The sequence below is a fragment of the Meriones unguiculatus genome, chromosome 15, assembly GCF_030254825.1.
Source record: "Meriones unguiculatus strain TT.TT164.6M chromosome 15, Bangor_MerUng_6.1, whole genome shotgun sequence".
In the NCBI taxonomy this organism is placed as follows: Eukaryota; Metazoa; Chordata; class Mammalia; order Rodentia; family Muridae; genus Meriones; species Meriones unguiculatus.
Window position 1 is genome coordinate 74309689 of NC_083362.1, and position 25256 is coordinate 74334944.

Below are 25256 nucleotides of genomic sequence, written 5' to 3' on the forward strand. Positions count from 1 at the left end.
TCACATGTATTAGCCACACACCAAATGCCTGGTAGCCCACAAGGACTGGGTTTATGATGTCTGTTTTAGGTCCGGTGGAGACTGTGGGTATGTACAGGCAGGGGGCAGGCCCCTAAGCCACCATGGCAAGGCCTCGAGAGCTGACGGTGCCGCAGGCTCACTGTTGCCTGTGCCAAGCCTCCCACGGCTGCTCCTCCATCAGGACAGACAGAGGCTGTTTTCTTCCCCTGTCCTGGAAGTGTCAGAGCACAGCCCAGGCTGGCCTCTTTGGCCGCACTGAATGGCCATCCAGGTGCTGGGACACATTTCACAGACCCCATTGTGCCCTAGGAAGAGTGTCTCTGCGTGCCCACTGGGCACAGAGTCTGGGCAGTGTGCCGCTTCTGCTCCCTGGCCAAGGCAATGAATTGGGCCTCTCTTCACTGGAATGGCCTGGAAGAAAGAGGATTCCCTCCTCCCGTAAGATTAGCCTCGAAGCCATGCTCCCCTTGTTCAGAGGAAATTATTTCTTCTCTCCGTCCAGGAAGAAGCACACAGCCAAGCTGACCCGGTCGCACAGTGTGACTGTGTGAGACAGCAGCTGCTGTCCCTGCTGGAACTGGAGGAGGAGACATGAGACCCTAGAACCTCACCCACCAAGAGGTTCACCATGGCGGCCCAGCGCATCCGGGCGGCCAACTCCAGTGTCCTCCCTCGGTGCAAATCAGAGGGGACCCTGATTGACCTGAGCGAGGGCTTCTCGGAGACAAGCTTTAATGACGTCAAAGGTAAGCTCCTAGCCAACCCCTGGGGGGGGGACACTGGGGTATTGCTGGCTCCCTGACCCTGGAGCCTCTTGGGTTTACAGGCAGCCAGTTTCACCTTCAGCCCTCTAACCCGCTTGCTGTTTGTCCCTCCCTATAACAATGTCACCCTATCTCTGGAAGGTTGTGTGCACACACATGCACTCATTAATTCATGTGGGCAGGTCGGGGTACACATGGATGCAGGTTCACTTGGAGGCTCGATGTCACTGAGATGCCACTCACCTTGTGTTTTTGAGCCAGGGTATCTTCATGAACCAGAAACTTACCTAGTGCACCAGGGTCAGAGAATTGGGATGTTGGGCAAACCTTTCTCTCAGCTACATACCTGGATCCCACCCAGGATGCCATTCGATTCCTGAAAGTCTACTTTGACCTTGCTGGACCACATCTCATGGCTTGTGTCTTGGGATGCATTGGTAGAAATGTGGTCACCTGTGTCACTGCAGTCAGCCTTTTTGCAGCAATGGCAGTTCAGGGCGATCTCTCTCTCTCTCTCTCACTCTCTCTCTCTCTCTCTCTCTCTCTCGCACACCTCCCCTGTCCTCCTTGGATAGGGTCAGGCAACACTGACAGTTCACTCTGAAGTCACTCCTTGTCGTCCTTCTCACACCAAACACTCAGAACTTTGTCTCCATTTCTTCTCCCTTGGCAAACTCAGAACTAAGTGATCCTGGATTGAACCCACAGCCCCCGTGTTTTCAGCCTTTGTATCATTTACCTGTTCCCCTGCCCTGGCTTAAGCGTACAGTCCCGAGCAGCACTGCTCCAAGTGTTCTTTGAAAGAAAGAGAACGATCTGGAAGGTGTTATAGCAACAGAGTTAGTGGGTGTTGCTATAAATAACAGAACATTTGTGGGTTTTTTGGTTTTGGTTTTTTTTTTTTTTTTTTTTTTTTTTTTTTTGCAGTCGGGTAATGGGCAACATGTTCTCACTTCAAGCTTTGGGGGTGGGAGAGCCTAGGAAAGGTGAGCAGAACATTTGTGGTTTGTGCTCAAAACACAGACAAGAGAGCCAAGTGTTTAAAAATAACAGTAGTGACCCGAAAGCAAACAGCTTTGACCAAGAGTGCAGGGCCAGTGCGCTGCAGGGAGGGCATCTGGGAATCCGAGGTCACTGAGGACTGATGATCCCTGGGCCTCGATGCTGGCCTATCCCAGCTGGCAGCATCACATTCCTTTTCCTGGTGTGTACATCAAAAGTCAAAGGTCAGGTCCTGCCACAGCACCCACTTTGGAGTCTTCCACCCCAGTTCATGTTTTGTCTGCATAAAAACTTAGGCCAGGGGATAGAAAATGCATTACTCAGAATCCTGAAGTTGAAGTCCTTTCATATAGATAGATATGTATAACCAAGGTGACCGTCAGTCAGTCTGGCGAGGATTCCCTATATCTCATCAAGGTGGGACTTGATGAAGGTTGGGCGCAGTGGATTCTGTTCCCCTGTCCTCTTGCTCCCCGGCGTGTTTGTTGATGGTTGATGGAGATGATGTGGACTTGTCCTCCAGGAGAGTTTGATGGCATAGTCTGCCAGGGTGGTTTTCCCAAGGGGTGGGGAGCTGGATTTCTGAGGGAAATACATTTTCGTGTCTCCTAGAAGGAGCATGCTCAGAATTTTAAGTAAAGCCATTCTGACTCTTCAGTCTAGAAAACCTTAAGCGATAATTTGTATTGATGCATTTCAGACCGTGTACAAAGCATGCTGAGTGCTCTGGCTTTCATTTTTAATTTTGAAAATACTGCTGTAAGGGAATTGATTATCTGAAGGGGAGCACAACAGCAAATGACTTTGGAAGGAGCCTGACAAGGTTTTAATGGCTGGGGCTCGCTATTTAATCTTCACTTGTGTTTTGGGAAGGTTTTGTTTGTTCCTTTGTTGTCTTTTATTTCTGCTACATGCATCAGGGAAGAAAATCAGCGTTCTATTATCAGAGGGGCAACTGGCCACAGATGTGGGAGAGAAGAGCCCCTGTGACCTCTGACCCTGCCCAACTCACTTTCCTTTCTCTGCCTTTCCTCCAGAGTCTCTTGGGGTTCAGAATAAAGGCCTCAGAAGCACAGTGTGACTGGCCCTCCTGTCTCTGCCCTTCTTGGCATATCAAGGAAAGAATTCCTCCCAGGTGGTTAGGGAAAGCCCTGCGCAAGCTCGAAAGCCTACAGTCCCACCTAACTTTCCCAAGTTTCTGATCGTAGTTAGATGTGAGGAAATTAAGACACTTACTCCAGAGGATCCTGGCCCCACACACCAGGGAGAGCCAACATGGCCAGGAGTTGCGAATAGGAGCAGACTGGCCTTGCTGGGGCTTAGCCCTCTCGCTTGCCCGTGGCCTTCTCATCCAGTCTCTCTGCCTGGCCACGGGGGGTTATGTAGCTGTTGTGTCCCTGGCGCTGGGGCTCTTCAGCATGAAGGGGTTGTGTGCTTGTTCATCTGCTCGTAGACCGGCTGAGCCCTCCTCCTGTCCTCTGCCCCTTACCTGTTGCCTGCGGCACCCATACAGGTAGCACACCTCCAGAGAGGAAGCTGGTCTTCCTTCGTTCATCCCCACCCTTTCAGTGGCAGTATTTGCGTGGCGGTTAAATAGGTTCAGCTTGACAGAACTGAAAGTCTACTAGGAGACAAATGTAGCCAGTGAGGGAATTCTCAGACTGGGTTCATTGAGGTGTGAAGACCCAGCCTAAATGTGGCTAGCCCCATCCCATGGACTGGATGAAAAGAGGTGAAGCCAGCTGAGCACCAGCATGCATCTCTCTGTGCTTTCTGCTGGCAGACCAGCTAACCATGCATTCCGTGCCAGGATGCCCTCAAACTGTAAGACCAAACAAACTTCTTCCTTCTTTAGTTGCCTCTGTTGGGTATTTTGTTGCGATGGGAAGAAGAGACTACTCCCATTTGTCACTGTTGGGACTTGGTGGCAGAAGGACACAAGAGAGGAATTCTGACGTACTTGTCACCCAGCTTCAATTGTTCTGGTCCTAAAGTGTGACTGTCAGCTCATGAATATCCCCTGCCCACCTACTGTGTGCCAGGATCCTGTGGAGCTTACATCCCTCAGAGACATGAAGGCTCCCACCCTTTCAGACTCTGCCTCTTTAACGGCGACAGGTTAACAAGCATCATGCATTCAGACTGACTACGTGCATGCTAGCATGACATAGGAGCTTTTCAAAGGAAGTGAAGACCCCCAAATTTCAGGCTAAACTTGATGCGGGAGGACTGGCAGGGAAAGGTGACAGGACAGGAAGGTGTGAGCTAAGTATGCTGAAGCCCAGCTGCGCGAGTCCCACCTCTGGGGACATATTTGCCTCGGGACCAAGGAGGGTGCCTCTTGGGATGCCGCACCTGATGCTCCATATCTTCCCATGGCAGAAAGGACCCCAGGTGCTGCTTTTGGGATGCTGATTCCCTTCAGGTCTGCAGTGTGGCGATGGTTGTGAAGGAACCCCGGCCGGGAACCTGAGGATGTGGCCGGGCACCCCCTGTGCTGATGAACCTGAAGATGCAGGGAGAGGTTTCCTCCTGCTACAAGTCTAGACCCAGGAAGATTGCCTCCTCTCCCTCGCCCAGTGCCCAGTTTCCATTGCTAAACTCATCCACTTGGACAGACTTCATCACTCCTCATTGACTTCTGCTTTCATAGGAAAGAGAGTTGTTTGTGAGCCATTGTCCCCAGCCATGCCATGTTCTGCAGGCATGCTGGTTCCCCTATGAGTAATGCTCTGTCTTCCTCAGATGTCTCTGCCTCCCCATTTCTCTCTCCCCCTTAGGAAGGAGTGAATTTCTCGACTCCCCTTTTTGTACACTAATGAATTTTTATATCTTTTCTTCAGTTTAATCTTGGCCTGTTTATTCCACTGAATTTGGAGGGTAAAGGAGACATTTCCCCTTGCCCTGTATTAAGTGCTGTAGAGAAAAATGAAATTAAAAGGGAGTGAATGGATTTCAGGTGGATTATGTATGACCCCAACTTCAGGCTGAACACCATCAGGCCTCATCCACAGCCTACTGAGAAAGATGCCTTTTCTCCATCAGGAAAAGTTAAGGGTTACATGGCTCCAAAAGGCGATTCAGCCTAGGTCTGGTGAGCCTGCAGCACCGATGCACTGAGACAGGGCTTTGCATCCTTTTAAATTAGTGGGAGGTTCCAAGGCCCAGGTAAGCCAGATGCAGCTCTGCCAGCTGTGAACGCGAGAGACTCCTTGCCCGCCTCCCAAGCTTGGCCAAGGAGACAGAATTTGACTTGCCGAGTCCCCTTTTGAAGAAAAAGGAACCTGGCAGGAAACGGTATCGGGGCAGCCGGTGCGATAGCTGTGGGCCCAGTGGCTGGGGACTTCATCCTGTATTGAGCAGCTGTCAAGTTGGTTTAGCTGAGAATTTAGTCCTTTTGCTTGTTTCTATATACAGTAGTATTTGGAAGATATTTTACTTGAGCTAGTGGAGAAGAGTGCTTGTTGCTTAAGCCTAATGACATGAAATCAACTCCCAGATTCCATGGGGGACAGAGAATCCAGTCCTGAAAGTTACCCTCTGTTTTCCACACCCGTGCCCTGAGCATGTGTGTGCACACAAACAATTTAATTTTTAAAGGAAAGGATGTTTCTTTCTGTTAGCTGTGGAGACCAGATGTCTATAGACTAAACAAGGCCATGGCAGAGAGCCTGCCCTGGGGACACTCCACATCTGCCTCCATCAGAGAGTGCTTTCTCCCCTGAAAATCGTATCACTGAGGCTGGCACACGTGGAAGTTGAGTGCACACGTCCTGCTCGGATAACTTATTTTGCCTGTTCTGGGTGTTGTCTGTGGTCCTCACAGCATGGAGGGATGGGGAGAAGCATGCATTACTCTGGGCTGGTTTTAAGCTGATGGCTTCTTGAGCTGTGTTCAGTTGTTGGGTGGTGACACGGTGCGCAGCTAGACCTCTGCTCATCAAGGAGTGGGGATCCTAGGTTTTAAATGATGATTTAAAACAGTAAAAAAAAAAAAAAAAAAAATACAACAACAACAAAAAATACTTCTAAAATCTACTCAGGTTTTGTCACGCCTTTAACCCCAGCACTCCAGAGTCCAAGGCAGTCAGATCTCTGAGTTCAAGGCCAGCCTTGTCTACAGAGGAAGGTCCAGAACAGCCAGAGATACAAAGAAAAACCCTGTGCAAATTGAGGGAGGGAGAGGACTCAAAATCACTGACACCTGAAGAAGGATTGGGCTTTAAGACTGAGCTGTTTCTGGTTGTCAAGGACCTGCCCCTCCTCTCCTGTTTTCCATACCAACCCAATGACCATAAGAACCCAATGGTCACTGGAATCTGCCGGCACCTTGTTCCCAGTCTGTGAACACAGTGTGCCTCTGCCTGACCTGTACTGTCACCGTGCTATGCCTGGCCTGTACTGTCACTGTGCTTCTCCCTGACCTATACTGCCACCGTGCCTCTGCCTGGCCTGTACTGTCACTGTGCCTCTGCCTGGTGTGTTCCCTTCAGTGTTTCACGTTTGTCCTCCCTTTCATCATAGTGACAGTCCTGGTCAGAAATTAGATAAAGACTTCTATCAAAATGAGATGTTCAGAACACAGGAACATGTGCACTGCCTTTCTTGTGGCCTGCCTTTCTCAGGTGGTTGAGGGACATTCTTCTGGGTCTTTGGCCTCCATTAGAAGGTTGAATTTGGAGGCGGGTGAGTGCCAGAACAGCAGAGTGCTCCCAAGTCATCACACAGGCCACGTGGGGCTCATATGAATCTTCACACTGTTTCCTGGCTGGGTTGGTGACCGCGTCATAGCACAGTCTGTTTCTAGCCCACCTCTCCCCGCCCCCAGCTTTGAAGTGTCTCCTGTGCCTATGGCCTGGCCTTACTCTGTGTCTCTGTGTCTTGCGCAGTGCCTTCTCCCAGTGCCTTGCTAGTGGACAACCCCACGCCTTTTGGAAACGCAAAGGAAGTGATTGCGATCAAAGACTATTGCCCAAACAACTTCACCACCCTCAAGTTCTCCAAGGGCGACCACCTGTACGTCTTGGACACGTCCGGCGGGGAGTGGTGGTACGCCCACAACACCACCGAGATGGGCTACATCCCTTCCTCCTATGTGCAGCCGTTGAACTACCGGAATTCTACCCTGAGTGACAGTGGCATGATTGACAATCTCCCGGACAGCCCTGACGAAGTCGCCAAGGAGCTAGATCTGCTAGGGGGCTGGACGGACGACCAGAAAGAATCCAGCAGGCCCTATAGTAACAACCCCTTCTGGAATGGCGTCCAAACGAACCCCTTTCTGAATGGAAATGCACGACCCAGCATGGATGAGCTGAACCCTAAGAGTACTGTGGATTTGCTCCTGTTTGACACAGGCACATCTTCCTTCACCGAATCCAGCTCGGCCACCACCAACAGCACTGGCAACATCTTCGATGAACTCCCGGCTGCCAACGGACTCCTCGTGGAGCAGCCTGTCAAGCGGGACAACCCCTTCTTCAGAAGCAAGCGTTCCTACAGCCTTTCGGAGCTCTCCGTCCTGCAAGCCAAATCCGACACCCCTGCCACGTCCAGTTTCTTCACAGGCCTCAAGTCCCCTGCCCCAGAACAGTTCCAAAGCCGAGAAGACTTCCGAACCGCCTGGCTGAATCACCGGAAGCTGGCCCGATCCTGCCATGACTTGGACCTGCTCGGCCAAAGCCCAGGTTGGGGCCAGACACAAGCAGTGGAGACAAATATTGTGTGCAAGCTGGATAGCTCCGGGGGCTCCGTGCAGCTTCCTGACACCAACATCAGCATCCACGTGCCCGAGGGCCATGTAGCCCCTGGGGAGACACAGCAGATATCCATGAAAGCCCTGCTGGACCCTCCCCTGGAGCTCAACAGTGACAGATCCAGCAGCGTCAGCCCCGTGGTGGAGGTGAAGCTGAGCAACCTGGAGGTGAACACCTTCATCATCCTGGAGATGAAGGTCTCTGCGGAGGTGAAGGGCGACATCTTCAGCAAAAGCACAGTGGCCCTGCAGTGCCTGAGAAGTGACTCAAAGGAGGGGCCTTACGTGCCTATCCCCCTCGCCTACAGCTATGGGGACACGGTCCAGGTACAGCTGGACAACCTGGAGCCCTGCATGTACCTAGCTATTGTCGCCCAGGGCCCCAACATCCTCTACCCTTCCACCGTGTGGGATTTCATCAATAAGAGGGTCACTGTGGGTCTCTATGGTCCCAAACACATCCATCCGTCCTTCAAGACAGTGGTGACCATTTTTGGACACGATTGCGCCCCAAAGACCCTCCTGGTCAGTGAGGTTACTCGGCAGGCCCCCAGCCCCGCCCCTGTGGCCCTGCAGCTGTGGGGCAAGCACCAGTTCATCTTGTCCAGGCCCCAGGATCTCAAGGTGTGTATGTTCTCCAATATGACCAACTATGAGGTCAAGGCCAACGAGCAAGCTAAAGTGGTGAGAGGGTTCCAGATGAAACTGGGCAAGGTTAGCCGTCTGATCTTCTCCGTCATCTCCCAGAACCCCAACGAGCTATCCGACTTCACACTGAGGGTACAGGTCAAGGACGATCAGGACACCATCCTCACGCAGTTCTGTGTCCAGACTCCGCAGCCACCCCCTAAAAGTGCCATTAAACCATCCGGGCAGAGAAGATTTCTCAAGAAGAACGAGGTGGGGAAGATCATCCTGTCCCCGTTCGTTGTCACCACCAAGTACCCGACGTTTCAGGACCGCCCCGTGTCCAGTCTCAAGTTCGGCAAGCTGCTAAAGACCGTGGTGCGACAGAACAAGAGCCACTACCTGCTGGAGTACAAGAAGGGCGATGCCGTGGCCCTACTCAGCGAGGAGCGCATCCGGCTCAAGGGACAGCTGTGGACCAAGGAGTGGTACATTGGCTACTATCAGGGCAAGGTGGGCCTGGTGCACACCAAGAATGTGCTGGTCGTCGGCAAGGCCCGGCCCAGCCTGTTCTCAGGGCCCGAGCTGAGCACCTCGGTGCTGCTGGAGCAGATCCTCCGGCCCTGCAAGTTCCTCACCTACATCTATGCCTCCGTGCGGACCTTGCTCATGGAGAACATCAGCAGCTGGCGGGCCTTCGCTGATGCCCTGGGCTACGGGAACCTGCCGCTCACCTTCTTCTGCCGGGCAGAGCTGGACAGCGAGCCAGAGCGGGTGGCGTCTGTCCTGGAGAAGCTGAAGGAAGACTGTAACAACCCTGACAACAAGGACCGGAAGTCCTTCCAGAAGGAGCTGGTGATGGTGAGTGCTGAGCGCGTATCCAGCCCTTGGGTTGACCAGTCTGGTCATCTTGGGCCAAGTCACGGGGACAGTATTGGAAGTGTCGTAGGGTAGGCTCCTTAAGGACCCCAGGGAAGGTGTCTCTCCCCGTCTTCTACATTTATGAGCCTCTGTATGGTTTCCGGTGGACTTGTGTTCACTGGTTAGTGTTTGACAACTTGACACAAACTGTAGAGTTCCCCAGGAAGTTGAGAAATTACCTCCATCATATTGGCTAAAGGGCAAGTCTGTGGCCACTTTCTTGATTAATGATTGATGTGAGAGGGTCCAGCCCACTATGGGGTGTGCTGTCCCTGTCAGGTCATCAGATATAAGAAAGCAGACTGAAGCTGGTCGGGGTGGCACACGCCTGTAATCCCAGCACTCTTCAGAGACAGAAGCAGGTGTATTTCTGTGAGTTCGAGGCCAACCAGGTATACAAAGTGAGTCCAGGACAGCCAAGACTACACAGAGAAACGCTGTCTCAAAAACAAATGAACAAACAAATAAATAAATAAATAAAATGAGAAGGAAAAAACAAACTGAACAAGCCATGGGCAGCAAGCCCATAAGCAGCATCACTCCATGGTTCCTACCTCGGCTCCTGCTTGAGTTCCACCCTGTCTTCTTTCAGGGATTGACTGTGATCAGGATGTGTAAGCCACATAAACCCTTCCTTCTCCCAGGTTGCTTTGGGTCGTGATGTTTGTCACAGGAGTAGAAAGCAAACTGAGACCCGGTGGGAAGAAGGGACAGGGCTGTGGTCCAGCGGCTTGTGCTGGGATCTTTGTGTCTGCGCCATTATGTCCACGACAGGCTCTGGGATATAGTGCTAAAAGCCTTTGCCCCAAAGCCTGGCCTTGCTCTGATGTGAGTTCTTGCCTCCCATTACCTGACGCCTCTAACATCTGTCTTTATCGTGGTGCCTTCTCCCTGCCTGGGGTTCATTTAAGTCCATGGGGAACAGGCTCTTGGCTGATATAAAACAAATCTGCATTCTAAGAAATGCTTGGAAAGGAGAGGTCCCATGATTCTTTCTGAAACACACCGACCATGAGCCAGCTAGGGACATTTTCTGAGAACTTCTCGGGTCTTCCAGCAACCTGGGCTTTGGAGCATAGGGCAATGGAACAACCCTGTGGTTTCCACAGGCAGCCCACCCCAGTTGTGTGGTTCTGATGGTCACCATTGTCAGCGACCTCTTCTTGATCCCTCCTGCTTCTGCTGTCCCCAGGTGTTTGGCTGCTCTTCTACACCATGACCCATGTCCACCTGCCCTCTCCGTATGACATCATCAGGCATCTCTCTGAGTCGATACAGATGACCCCTGAGGTAGAGCAGGGCATGGGACCCTTTGAGTATGGCCCGTGGTAACATGTCGTGCCACATCATGGGGCAAACAGGCTTGAGACTCCCCGGGAAGGGAGGTGGCGGTGTGAATGGCAGTTATGAGGGCCCTTGACGTTAGGTCCTGGGGGGCCTGGATGGCAGGGGTTTCACTGGGAAAGAAGCCAGGAGTGAATGGTTACAGCCGTGGGCTCTGCATGTAGGTCACCCCCAGGAGTTGAGCAGATCTCTTTCAGCTATATTGCCATGTGAAACAGATTTCCAGAAGGTCGTGGAGCGGCTCCTCCCCTCCCCCTTGCCCTGGCCTCCCTGGCTGGCTGGAGTTCCCCAGGGCAGGAGCTTGTGTTCCTGTAACGGCACCCTACACCGATTGCAGAACTGGATGCTTCCACAGAGCATAAACAGCATCACTTGTCCCTCCCACAGCTGAAGGACGTCAGCCACCTGGAATAGGCCCAGTTCCTTCCTCTGTGGGCAAACGCCACGGATGGGGGCTTTGTGCCTATTTGCTTTTCCTGGCAAGTTTTGGAGAGGATTTTTGTTTCTTTGGTCTATGGGATGGCTCAGAAGGGTCCTGTCTGCCTCTGAGTCCCCTCTGCCTTCCTGGGAGATGCAGCTTGGCCTTGGCTGGAACTTGGCCCTGGGGCAAGGGCAGTTTTATAATAAAAAGAAAACAGGTTCCTCTATGTTCTGTTCTCCTCAGCTACCTTAGGCATTTTGCCTCCTGAGCAGCTGAATTTTAATGGCTGGCCAAACTTCAAAACCCCACGGCTGGCTAACCCCATCATCTGGATGACCCCAACATTGGCAACCAAGGGTCGGCCAGTCAGGTTTCCTACAAACTTGGCCCCAGCTGGCAGGTCACACCTAGGCCAGCACCCCCTTCTGTTTGTAAGTTGTCTTTGCATCCTCAACTTCCCTACTCTGGCCACTATAACTAGAGTAAGTAGGAGGTTGAAGGTTTTGAGGTGGTCACCATGCTGAGTGGGAGAGAAAGGCCTACTAAGTGCTGGAGGCTCCTCTCCATGGCCACCGGGCTTCTCACCTGCTCCTTGGGCCTGTGACAGCCCATGCCTCTGCTGGGGCCTTTTCCCTGTGTCCTGCATGCACCAGCTGTCCTCTTGCTGTGTCCCTCTTGCCTGGAGCTCCTGACAATGTATTCTCTCAGATGCCTGTTCCAGCCCTTGATGAAGCAAGCTTGTGTTCCTGGATCTTGCTTGCTCAGGTCAGGACTGCTGTACACTTGCCTCTCATTACTGCCCTCCGCTAGAGGAGGAAGGAGAGCACAGAGGGAATCCTCAAAGAGGGAGAGAGGGATAGTGAGTGAATGAATGAGTGGGAGTGGGAGCAGTGGCTTGAGCTGAGATGCGTCCGAGCCTTCTGTGCTCTTGTGGGCCACCCTGTGCTTTCTTTCTCTGCTCTCATCCTCTCCCTGTGTGTGACAAGGGCTAGCAGCTTATGTCTCTCAGGGCCTCCGGTGTCCCTCCAGTGACAATGGTCAGGATTTTGCAGCAGGTGTTCCACAGTTGGCTTTTCTGGGGCAGCCTGCATGCTGGTACATTTGCCTATCTGATGGGAGGCACTGATGGTTCTGATGACCATTGAAATTGGAGACCACGTGGGAAGCCTGTCCGTTGTGTTCCTAGTCACAGGCTTTTTCCAGAGAGCAGAAAACACCATTAGGGACATAGATAGCCAGTGTCACTTTGGAGTCTGCTGCCTAAGAGTGATGGGACATACTTTGAAAGTTCTGAGATGTGCCATCCCTGACGTCATTGGCCCAGTCCCTGGCAGGTGTGGGGGAAAGTTTGGTATGGGAGCTTGGGGTTGTTTCCTAAAGGGAAGAAACTGCAGACTATGTTCTGTTTCTAATGTTGGAATCCTGGTGCATCTTCCACAGTGTTGTGTGGGCCTTGGGAAGGAGGGTTTTCTGTGTTTGAAAGCCCAGGTGAAGACACGTGTTCATGTGTGTATATTCTGTGAATACAGTGAGTGAAACAACCTGCAGGCCCGTGTGCACCTTCTAGATCTGAGGTACTGTCATCTCACCGCACAGGTCTGAGGAGGCTGGGGGGAAGGGTCCTCTCTCTAGTCCCAGATAGCTTGCCTTCGGTGTAAGATGTTGCCAATTTTAAAGACACCACTGCAGGTGGGCCCTGCGGTCTCTGTTCTTACGGGGAGAGAGAGGTCGTTGGCTGAAAATAAGAGGAAAAGAACTTAGAAACAACTCACAGTGGCCTCAGTAAAACCCTGGGAGGATTGTGGACATTCCATGTGTGTGTTACTCTGTGTGGTCCCTTCCCATGCTGGAGGCAACACCAAGAACAAAGCCTCCAGTAGTCCATTGGGTCATAATGTGGGGCCTATAGAAGGAGGGCTACAATGGACGCTTTGGAGGAGTTTGTGTGAGAGAGAAGGGAGTGAGTTGTAGGGCACAAGCCAGAAAGGGAGTTGTCTCCAGCAGGTGGGTGGACTGAGGTGCCTGAGACACCAAGGTGGGTGGCTATCAAGAGAACAGAAGAGTCCATGCTGGAAGGATGGCAAGGGAACTCAGGATGGCTCAGAAGAAAAACACGCCTTATCCCACAGACCAGGAGGCCCCCAGAGACAGAGGGGCCGGCTCTGTGGTTAACTGGATGAAGAGGTAGCTCCGTCAGCCTTGTGTTGTGTAGGAGAGCTTTTCCACCCAGACCAGAGCATCTCAGGGAAACAAACAAACAAACAAAAACAGAAACCCAAACACTAGCTTATCTTATTTGCCTAAGAAGTGGTAAAACAGGTTAACAGCCACACAACCTCTGGCCAGCTGTTACTGTTACTGTAAACAGCATCTTACAGGGGCCTCCCAGATAAACCCCTTCCTCCCGTGTTGCCGTAAGTCAGGATGTGTATTATTGCAACGGAAATTAAACTGCAAGAGCTGCTGTTACCTGCTGTCTGTCTGCCCCCTGTGAAGTTGGGACAGAAGCCATGTGGACTACAAGCCACAATTTCAATCTGTCCCTTCACTCGTATTAGGAGAAATCTATCTGAAGTCGGCATTGTGTTTTATTTCCTTCGGTATTTCCCAGAATGCCTTTGAATACTTGAGTAAGCCATTTGAGGGCTGGGAATCCCCAGAGCTGGAATCCTGAGGGTGCGTTTTCCATTGCTAGGACTAAGTGCATCCAAAGCTCACCCTTCTGGAGAATACACTCAAACGCGCTGTGTGGTAGGAGCAGCTGGGTAACAGACAGAGCCAGGGCTGGGCTCAGTAAAGTGGTGTGAGAAGAGCTGAGCAGAGTGCAGGAAAGGTGAGACACCCTCACTCCTGACATCAAAAGCCTCGTCATTCATCAGCTACTCACAGAAATGGAGTCTTAGCTGCCCTGGATCTGGCCATGAGCCCTCCTGTACAGCAGTGCTCAGAGAGTGGCCTGAATTTCCTAGGGCCTTTGTATTCTTTCCCAGAGGCCCTGGGGAGAGAGCAGGTTTACTGACCTCTGCCAAGGGTGACTTGAATCCGAAGCAGGTGATTTGACGCACACTCACCCAGCACAGGAGGCCACCGCCAGAGCCAGGCAGCCCAGTGCACAGACACGTGGGCTTGTTTGATGTGATTGGCTAACTTGCCGTCAAGCCCTGCATTCGTTTGCAGTCTCCCAGGACAACCCATGGACCTGAGGTGACCTTTCCTGCCTCAGTTTCTCCCTAAACTTACAGCACATCAAAGCTTAAACCTGACCAGCGCTTGGCCACCGGTATATCTCAATCCACTCCAAGACAGGTGACCACACACAGGATCATCTTTTTTTTTTTTTTCTGGAACATGAACACATTTGTGTTTTATTAAAAACAATTTCTTAACAGATATCAAAATCCAAATGATATTCAACCCCTTTCTGAAATACCTAAGCAGTGGAAATGAAGTGTAACCCTTCCACCCTGGCGGCATGTTTGCTTCAGCGACCAGTGTCATGGGCCCAGCAACATGGAAAGAACCTCAAGAAACTAGCCCTCTTCTCCCCCTGGCCTCTGGTCTCTGCCTGGGGGCCTCTGGACTTAACTACCTGGCATCTCCCAGTCTTCATGCTTGCATGACGGACACGCTTGGCCAAGCAACTGGAGTCAGGTCTTCCCAGGGGCTGGGAGTACCAGCCTTCCCTCACCTTCCCTCACCTTCCCTCTAATCACTCTGGAAAGCGTGTCCGTCCAGCCCTGCTTCATAGGTGGCTGGCTATAAGGACATCAGCCATGATGGCCTGCCCTCTGTGGTCTTACGGTTTGTCATGCTGTATCTGAAAAGGCTTCTTTCCGAGCTAAGTCACTTTCTGGGGCCCTGAGCTTGAGTTCTGGAGACAGTGCCAACCCATACACCCTGTAAGCCAGTTTTGTCCCTTGTACATGCATGGTGCTGGGCAGCAGGGCAGGACAGAACTCAGGCTTTAGAATCCTCGGGGTAAAGAGAATCATCTGCAGGTTGACCTTCCCCCAGAGCCACGCCTGCCCTGGCCTCACACCGCATTTCTTCTTGCCAGGCGTTGCTGAAAATGGACTGCCAGGGCCTGGTGGTCAGACTCATCCAGGACTTCGTGCTCCTGACCACAGCTGTCGAAGTGGCCCAGCGCTGGAGGGAGCTGGCCGAGAAGCTGGCCAAGGTCTCCAAGCAGCAGATGGACGCGTATGAGTCTCCCCACCGAGACAGGAATGGGGTAGTAGACAGTGAGGTGAGTGGAGCTCCAACTCCTTGTTTACTTCATGGCTTTGCCCCTCAGCTCCTGGGAGCCGTAGGGTACCATAATAAATGGTCTACTTCACAGCCCTCCAGGAGGGTAAGATGAGGTGAAGTGAGTGTGCCCAATACAAGGTGTGCCCTGCCTAGGTGGGGCCATCAGCTTAGAGAACCTGGCACAGAAGGTCAGGGCAGCCCTGCCACAATCTAGGAAGTATGGACTGCCCTCCCTTGCTCATTTTACTTTTAAGGGGTCCACTGCATTGGCTGAATTCCTGCTGACTTAGACAAAGGTGGGTATGGTGGAGTCGTGCCCAGAGACTGACTGTCTGTTTATGGGGCTGACCCTGGAAGCTGATTCAGACTCACAAGACGGGGAAGCAGGAAGTCCCAAATGTAAAGATGTGCTTTCTTTGCATGGTCAATTTCTAATGCTCTCGGCATGGGTGAAAGTGGGTTCTGTGAGGAAGCAGAGAGCCATCCAGTGACTCAGACACTGGAGGGGACCCCACCCTTTCCCCAGTGTAGGCACAGTGCCACAGGTGGCTCCCCCTGCTGCTGTGAGTGACAGAGGAGTGCTGAGGTAGCTCACCATCCTCTGATATCTCTCTCTCTCTCTCTCTGTCTCTCTGTCTCTGTCTCTCTGTCTCTCTCTGTCTCTCTCTGTCTCTCTCTCTCTCTCTCTCTCTCTCTCTCTCTCTTGTTTTTGGTAATTCTGTCTCCCAGGCCATGTGGAAACCAGCCTATGACTTCTTGCTTACCTGGAGCCACCAGATTGGGGACAGCTACCGAGATGTCATCCAAGAGTTGCACATAGGCCTGGACAAGATGAAGAATCCCATCACCAGGCGCTGGAAGCACCTCACGGGAACGCTGATCCTGGTGAACTCCCTGGACATCCTGAGGGCAGCCGCCTTCAGCCCTGTGGACCATGACGACTTTGTGATCTAACTGGGGATCCTGTCCTAGTGCTCACCAGAGCTGGAACTCTCCAACCATCATCTGTCCATCGTCTGTCCACAGTGGGGGCCTCGCCATCACCAGGCGGGGCAGGAAGGGATGGCTGCTCAGGCAGAGGTCCATCTGCCAGCCACGCCCAGCCTCTGACTCTGCCCCGCCCCTCTCTTCAGGGGCCGGTCCCAGGGGCTTTCTACATCGAAGTCGTTGCCAATCGTGTTGCTTTCTATTTGTTGAAATGTACATTTAAATTTAAAATCACTTTTTTTAACAAGAGACTTAGAGAGGACAAACGAAAGGTGGCATCTAATTTTTTAATGGACTGTAAAGGTTATTTAAAAAAAAAATCACCTTAGTAAAGGCAAATGCTGTTCAGGTTTTTATGTTCTTTGAAGGCCTTTTTCAATTATGTTCCAGGTGTATATCGATATTTAAAGGCCACGGGTGTTTCTGTGTCCCAGACGTACTTTGCATTTCGACACTCAGAGTGGAAAGGAGTTTGCACCCTGCAGACATCTTACCACTCGACGCCTATGAGAAAGCAAGTCCATGGGCATGTTGGCTTTTAGTGGATGAGCCTTGCGGGTAGCAGAGGTCCCACCCTTCCTTCTGCCTTGTCCTCAGTGGACCTCACAGGACATGTTGGTCTGTGTGCTTTGGTGAGCAGCAAAGCACCCACCTCGCAGCTCACTGCCGTTAAGATTCTGCCAACAAATAAGAAATCAGTTGGAGTTGGGGGTGTCCCCGTCCCCATCATTCTTCTCAATGATATATTTATCATTCATCAGAACAGTGCACCTTGAGAAGGAGGTGTTCCCTGCCACTCTGGGACATTGAGTGTGGCCTTCCTCAGGGCAGCTCTGCCTCTGCTGTAGGCGGGAAGAAAGTGCTAGCACCCAGCCAGAGCCTGGTGGCCCCTGACTGTCTCTGGTGACCTTTCAGGTGAGGTCGCCTGCTGACGTGCGGCGGTGCCATCTGCTGTTGCCAAACTCCACACTTCATCTCTCACGTTTTCAACCTTCTCCTCAGTGCGCCCACATCTCCTTAGGAATAATAGTACGAGGGAGCTGGCCATCCCACAGTGCAAATATTAGCACGGGGAACATTTTCCCTGAGCGATGATCCATGGCAAGCTGGGAGCTTGCAGAGGATTGTATTGAACTTCAAGGTAGTGGGTCATGCGGTCCATGTTGACTTTCAGGGTCACACAGTTAGCTGTGGCATTTGGGGGAGGGAACAGGAAGTAGAACTCCTAGCAGAAAGAGCAGCAGCCAAGTGACCCTGGTAATGGGCCGGACTCAGGCTGTCTGCTTCCAGGAGCAGTTCCAGACCCTGGGGACTGCCTCCATCTGCCTTGCTGGCACAAGCTGATGGCCCTGTTTGACCAGTGCACAACCCCAAATTGAGCTGAAATGTGTAGACTCTGCGTCAGACACTGCAGACCAGCAGACTTAAACAGCAGGTGTGAGTGCTGCGAGAACTTGACTCCCCGGTCACCACAGAAATGCCCATTATTCCGCGCCTTCCTTTTGCCCAGAGAGCATCTCCTCACCTTTTTTCCCCCAAAGAAGAAACAAAACCAGTCGCACCTTAAACCATGGATATTTTTCCTCAGGGGCTTTGAATAGTTTCCTATGCAACAAGTCTTGTAGCACAAATTAAATTCTACAAAAGTTACAGTAAATTTTATCTGGATATTTTAACTGGTTAGTGTATGTATGTGTGTGTATGTGTGTGTCTTTCTGTGCCTAGCCAGACTTTAAATAAAGTCAGGGAATGGGTTCCTGTCAGTCACCCTGAGTGACAGATGGCAGTTGGTGTAGGCGATGCTTTCTCTTGCTCTTAATTGCTCCCGAGTGGGTAGATCTTTCGTTACAACCAAGTGGGAGTCTGTGTTACCTGTGGCACACGAACGAAGCAGACAGATGTGTCTCCCTGTTCCTGATCTCCACCCCCTGGGGTTAGTACCACCCTCACTCCCCCAGCATGGAGTTCAGGACCCAGCAGTTTCTCGTGTGTTTGGCATCTTCCTTGGCCTACTGATGGCAGCGGCCTTCCCTGGGTGTCCCCTTTCTGCTGCCAGGAAGAATGGAGCAAGAAGTGTAGGCACCACTGGGGACTCAACCCCATCCACAGGTGGTGGGGAGGAGCTGGGCTCCAGAAGAGCCAGCTTGAGAGAGTGTCTTCAGACAGACAGGCTGAATAGGAGCTGGCTGGACTGGAGACAGGCCAGGCCTGGAGACTGTGTCTGTAGCCTTGTCACGTGGGCAGCTGAGAACCTTGTCAAGAGCCTAAGTCCCCGTGAGCTCAGGCCCCTCCACCTTCCACACCTGTGTTAATTTGGGCCACTCTTAGATCTTGAGTTCCCCCACAGGCCCTGGAGTTGAAGGCCTGGTCCCCAGCAAGGCACTGTTGTAAGGTGAGGGCTGGAACCTTGGGCTAATGGGAGGAGGCTAGGTACTGGGATTGTACCCTTAATGTGAGTTGGAGACAGACTCTTCTTTTTTTTTTTTTTTTTTTTTTAACCTGGTCTCTTTTGCCATGTATTCCCTGCTGAGCATGGCTGCAAAGGCTTCTAGCAGCAGGGCCAATCAGTCCTGGACATCGGCCCCTAACCTGTGAGTCCAGATAAACCTGTACTCATTTTAGGATGATTTGCTGAGCTTTCACCTATTTTGTAGTTGAAGATGTAGTCCCATATGGCCCTGTGACTTACATATTCCACGTGCCTAATAGGAAAATGTATTTTTCTCCCAGTGCTAACTAAGCATGGGGTCTATAAGGACCTTAATTATGCTGGGCAAATGCTGTACCACAGAACCATACCCCACCCCCAATGCAGCAGCAAGGAGCTCACCCCAGGGCAGCCAGCCATGAACTTGGAAACTGCATCCTCTCACCACGGCGGAGGGCAGAAGTCTAAAATGAAGGTGCCAGATGATGTAACCAATTTATTTCCTCATTATTAGGACAGCAGTGGCTGGATTTAAGTCCCACCATAATGTAATGTGGTTTCATCTGGACAGCCTCTAATCCAGATAACTCACAGGGAACAGGACTTAGACCCTGGGGTGTTTGGACACCATGCAACCCAGCGTGCCATCCCCCTCCGTCCAAGCTGCTCTGTGAAAACTGCATGCCATCTCCTTCCGAGCTGCCCAGTGAAAAGCAGTGTTTTAGTTCTGCCGTCCACACGAATACTATTGATATTGGCAAATAACATAGAGTCTGGGAATTTGCAGTTGTCCTTTTGGGACCTAATACTAAGCAGAGAAGATGTAAAAATTAGGCACCAGGTAGGTGGATCTCTTGAGTTCAAGGCCAGCCTGGTCTACACAGCAGGACCCTGCCTCAAAAAATCTAAACAAACAAAAAAATGACAGAGCGGGCGGGTTGCTGGAGAGGTGGCTCAGTGGTTAGAAGCCTATACTGCTCTTTGAGAAGATTAGAGCTCACTTCCCAGCACCCGTATTGGACAGCTCACAACCACCTTAATTACAGCTCTGGGGGTCTAACACCTCTGGCCTCTGCAGTCTCTTGCTCTCACACGCGCACGTCTACGTACATAATTACAAATAAAATCATAAAGCTTTGAAACATAGGCTTTGATTTCCAAGAAAGGTAACTTTTCCCCGTGATAAACTTGCTTTGACCTCCACCTGACTGCCGCTCTGTCACCTCTGGTGCGATGTGCACTGAGTCACTTTTAGTAATTCTTTTCTCACCCATTTTGAGTGTTATCACCTAGCCACGACGCCCAAAGCCAAACCTGGTCATTAGAACCTTCCTGATCCACCAGTTCTCAACGGATCTTACCAGCCAAGCAGCGGGGCTGGAAGTGAGATCTTTGCTGTCATCACTGCCCCCTACCCCCTATCCCAGATGCTCCATATCCTTGCTGGACACTCTTCTACTGTCTCTGCCCTCCCCCATGGAAGACAGTCTTCTTTGGGGGAGTTCCTGGGTATCAAACCTACTACTCATGTGTGCTAGATGAGCACTCAACCACTGCAGCAACAGCTCAGCTCTCTTGGGTCTCACTAACTTGCCCAGGTCATCCTTGAATTCCATCTGGAGCCAAGGCCTCTGCCCTAGCTTCCAAGTAGCTGGGATTCCAGGCCTGGCTCCAGGAGTCCCTGCTGCCCAGGGTGTTCCCTTGTCGTCCTCCTGGCAGGATTACACACTGAGCTCTCCGTGGAAGCAGCCTGCCTCCTCTAAACGCCAAGATGTCTGCTGCAATGGGGAGTTGTTCTATCTATAACACGAATACGTTTTTAAGCTGTGAGGTGGCCTTAGCTATCGGACTGGGTAATAGGGCCTTCGTGCTGGGTTTACTCCCAGCATCGGAGCAAGTGGAAACTTGGATAATGAATGCATCAAAACCAGACCAGATCTGAAGAGGTCGAAGAACATTTGCAGGCGTGGAACTCAGTGCATCCCAAGAGCAGTTGAACACAGCAAAAAATCTCGGCACGTGAAGCTGTCACAATCTGATGTTTTATAAACTAGCTTGAAAGGGATTCAATTAGCTCTTTGCACCACAGACCCCCTTGACGATCTGATGAAGGCAAGAGTCACCTCAGAACCATATAATCGAATAAAATGAAAGCTGGGAGAGCAAAGAGGCACCTTTATGTATAGGTACCAAGGATTATGATTAAAGATTTCAAGTGTGCTGCTTTACACATTAAATAGCCCCATCTAGTGAGCGCACGCGCCTGCACCACACACTAACCACAGTGATCAAGTCTCAACACCACAGCCACCACAGCACACAATGGTTGGTCTTCCCCAACCAGACACACAGTGATGGAGGTCTCGTCAGCACCCAGAACACTGGTGGAGGTCCCATGTGACCACACATTCGAGACAATAATGGAAGGTCTCCTCCGCACTAGACACTCAACAGGTTGGCGGAGTCTATCCAATCAGACACAAAATAGTGGAGGTCTCATCCCAACACAGTGATAAGCATTCAGACATCCACAAAAAACATTCGCAGACCTAAAAGTCCTGGAATTCTCTGGAATGTCTAACATTAGTTCCTTGCTTATATAAACTTTTGACAGAAATGTTAATTCCCAGAAGATAATAAAAATTAAAATGCAATTTTCCCTTCATTAAAATAAAAAAAGGAAAACCTCATTCTAAGGAAGCAAGTCTCCCACTCATTAGGTATCCATATTGCTTTAAAATCTCTTATATTAGTATTTTTTGCTCCAGGCTAGGAAGGGTGGTTTTAAATTTTTGATCCTCTAATTTAATATTCTGCCTAATGGGAGAGAGGGGAAGACCTGAAGAGATTAATTTGTGTGTGAGGTGACTTTTTAAATATCTAAAGTCATCTTTCTTAATTTTTCATCTTAATTGGTTTGTCTTAAAATATCTACACATATATATGATGTATGTGTATATATATATAATATATACGTGTGTGTGTGTGTGTGTGTGTGTGTGTGTGATGGTGAGTGTATTTTTCATCTCGGGACAACCAAGGACTTCTCAGAATAAATTATATATGGTCCTGTGAGCTGAGGGTAGATGGAGCCTGTACATGTTGAACAGTGCCTGTCACCAACTCGGGGGTTCGAGGGCATCCCAGCAGAAAGCCGTCGGTTATTTGGGGGAAGGTCTTACGCAAGAGTCAACAGCTGAAGTTCAAGGAGGTTGGCTTGCTGTCTGCAGAGTGGACAGGGAAGGCAGAGAGAGGGGAGGAGCCCATTGAGGGGGCTTCCAGACCTTTGCAGCAGGCCTGAAGAGCAGCTGCAGGGAGATAGGCACCCATAGATTCATGGGTACATAGGCACCTGTGTGTACCTCTACTAAGAGGAGAGGTGTGGGAGAGGCCATGGAAGAGACAGACAGACGGCTGTCTTGGAGGTTTAAAAGGGAGGGATGCATTAGTGATGAGCACCAAGTAACTTTTGCCATTTGCTGGGAACTGCTCTAGACCCAAGGGGTGTGCTGTTTCCAGGGAGCCCGCAAGTTGGCAGGGAGCCAGCAGTCCAGCAGATCAATATCCGGGCTTAGGTCAGGGAGAAGCCAGAGCTGAGGTGAAAAAGTCTAACCCAGGCCTAGAATAGAGTGGGTAGCTTCGGCCTCTCTGAGGAGGTGCTGTATTAAAAACAGCCACACACAGGCACACGTGACAAAGCAGACAAATGTAATTTAAAAAATGAAAAAGAAACAGGATGCCCTGCAGTTTTGACAAACGTCTACACTGCATTAATTGTTGAATCCAGTTAAGTACCTATCTCGAACCTTTTTCTTCTTTGGAGACAGCCTCTTGTGTGTTCCCAGGCTGGCCTCGAACTCTCTATAGCCAGGGAACTCCTGGGAACACCTGACCCTCGTGCCTCTACCTCCCGAGTGCTGGGCTTGCCAGTGTGCACAGCTATACCCAGCTCCCAAGCAAAGTATGTGACGGTGAAAACTCTCCAAGTTTTTCCAGCTGTTTGGAATGTGGAGGGCACTGTTGCCGTTTACAGGCAGGCCCTGCCCAACAGCTCGTCCTCAGCCTCGTCCTCCTCAGTGCTCAGCTCCTGTGAGGTCAGAATTCTCCACTCACATGTGTGTGAGTTTGTGTGTGTGTGTGTGTGTGTGTGTGTGTGTGTGTGTGTGCTGCTGTTGTTGTTGTTGAATGCATGAGTGTGTGCATGTGTTTCCAGGGTGTATTTCAACCTTTGCATGCAAGAGGAGGCCAGAGGTTAAGTCTAGAGTCTCTTGCTCTCAGTCATACCCCATCTTAATTATTTATTTATTCGGAACCAGGGCTCTTGATGGACCTGGAGCTCTCTGTTTTGGATAGACTGGATGGCAAACAAGCTCCCCTGTTTTCTGACCCCCAGTTCACAGTTACAGGTGCATGCCATGACAGCTGGCTAGTAAGTGGGTTCTGACAATCAGAACTCAGGTTGCCATGCTTATACAATAGCAATTGCCCACTGAGCAAAGACAACCTGAGACCCGTTCTTTGCTTTCCACCCTATAGCAGCCACACGCCTGGACTCACACACACACACACACGCACACACACACACACACACACACACACACACACACAAGTAAATGGCAAAGTAAAAACAGGGTGTAATGTGTTATGGTTTGAATGCACCACTCAAAATTTCAGATATTAAGCCAAGTGCTGTGGTACATGCCTGTGATAGCTGAAGCAGGAGAATTGTGGATCTGAGGCTGTGGGCTACATAATGAAACCACATCTCAAATATATATATATTTTTTTTAATTCAGGTATGGAGCTGAAGGGTTGACTCACTGCTTAAGAGTACATACTGCTTTTGAAGAGGACCCAAGTTCAATCCCCACCACCTACATCAGGCAGCACACAATCACCTGTAACTTCAGCTCTAGGGGAGTCTAACATCCTCTTCTGCCCTCCATGGGCATCATCCTCACATGCATGTGTCCACACATGACACACATATAGATGCATGATCAAAAATAATAAAAATTTAAAAATTAGATGTGAAGCATAGAGGCCAAGGTAATGATATTAATAGCCTTTAAGAAGTGTTGGATCAATGAGGGCTTCTCACTTAGCATTTAACTCAGCTTGTTCCTGTGAAGACACAGCCCTCCTCTCCTCTGCAGGACACAATGCTCATGGCTCCATCTTGGAAACAGAGACCAGTCCTCTTTAACCTTCAACTTCCAGTCTCCAAAATTAGGAGGAAGCTTTCGGCATTTTGTCATAGCAGTTCCCCAGAGAGAGAGCCAGATGAGCAGTCCCACCTCAGACTCAGATGCCCAGCATCTGATCAGGGAGAGGCAACCAAAGCAGTGTGAGAGGAGGACTTGGTTTGGGCAGAAGCTCAGGAAGAAGAGAGCTATGGAGGACGTGGGAGTCCTGAAAAGAATCCATTCCATCTGCATTCGATTAGGCAGCCTGCTGTGGACCTCTGAAAGAGTGGTAAGGTCCCAGGACTGAGGGGCCTGGCATCAATACAGAGCTTTCTTGGAAAGTGGGGACAATAAGGTCAAATGCTGTCTCTGAGGAGGAAACTGGACTAAGATATAAATACAAGGGGCACCGTGTATCTAGAACTTCAGCTCCACCTTCAAAGACTGAAGATGGAGCTGAAAGGCCTTAGACCTGAAAGAAAGCGGAGTAGTGAATAAGAAGCAAGCGTCTGCTGTCACTTCTGTCACTGTGGCCGTTAGGTTTCAGCATCATCCGCCATTCTTTCTGCCCCCTCTCAACTACCACGTCTTCCCTGTGACTGCACTCTTGTCCCCTCAGCTCATCTTCTAACAGAACGGTCCTTCTGAAAATTAGCCTGTCTTCCTCTCGGCTTAATCTGCCTCTTTTGGCTTCTCTTGTCTCCAGCAGGAGAACTGGTGGCACAGAGTGCCACCACGAAGATTATTGAAGTGACTTCTACCTGCACACATACAATGAGAGAGTTCCAGACACACACTGCAGTTTCACTGAGACACATTCTGGTAAATTGGTCCTAGTCGCAAGGTGCAGCCTTTTGGGTGATTGCCTGCCATTTATCTGGGGCTGCCGTTGGCTGATGGTGGACGCCAGTGATGGCAGCTGTTTTGATGCCTTACTTGGCAATGTGGAAGGCTCTCTGGGGGCAGGCACCACACATCTTTCATGACCTGGATTGTGGACATCGGAAGCACAGCTGTCTCCTCACAGCTCCCTGAGCCACTCGGCTCTTCATGGTCTGGATCATGCCTTCTGTATGCCTTACATCTGGAAAACACTTGTTATATCTGGAACCCTCAAAGCACAGATTCTCAGCTTTCCTTGCAGCTAAATGTGTACCCATGACCACTTCCGCCACGAGGAACTCTGATTTGGAAGCCGGCAATCATGGGAACAGGCAAGCAAATTGGCGGAAGTGTCTGGCTTTCCAATGGGGTTAGATGATCCTGCCTTGCTGGGCTCACAAGCGACTGTGGCAGTTTACAGTGTTTCCTAGTGCTTGACAGGCCGCAGTAGTGCGATTCCTCACGGGGACAGTTCTGGACATTTCCCGGCTGTTTAATGTTGAATGAGGGGCATCCCTCCAGGGGCTCCAGTGAGAGCCTGCCCTTGCCTCCTGGGTTGCTGGTGTCTAAGCATCTGCCTGTGCGCTGTTGACCTCTTCCAGCTTCAGCTCTGTTGGCCAGGCTCCTCCGAGGGCATCTTCCCTAAGAAGCCAAAGTCTCTTCTTTACTT

General features: G+C 50.9%; 1 protein-coding gene across 3 annotated transcripts in view; it reads left to right on the forward strand.

Moving 5' to 3' along the window:
* Window positions 1-17766, forward strand: part of Sh3bp4 (SH3 domain binding protein 4) — a 77608-nt gene extending 59842 nt beyond the window's left edge. For all 3 annotated transcript variants that reach the window (XM_021645360.2, XM_060368817.1, XM_060368818.1), the window contains exons 3-6: window positions 524-767; window positions 6677-9030; window positions 14913-15101; window positions 15833-17766. In XM_021645360.2, coding sequence (XP_021501035.1) covers window positions 650-767; window positions 6677-9030; window positions 14913-15101; window positions 15833-16057 — 2886 coding nt within the window. In that variant the 5' untranslated portion in view covers window positions 524-649 and the 3' untranslated portion in view covers window positions 16058-17766. The remainder of the gene's footprint in view (window positions 1-523; window positions 768-6676; window positions 9031-14912; window positions 15102-15832) is intronic.
* Window positions 17767-25256: the final 7490 nt, after the last annotated feature.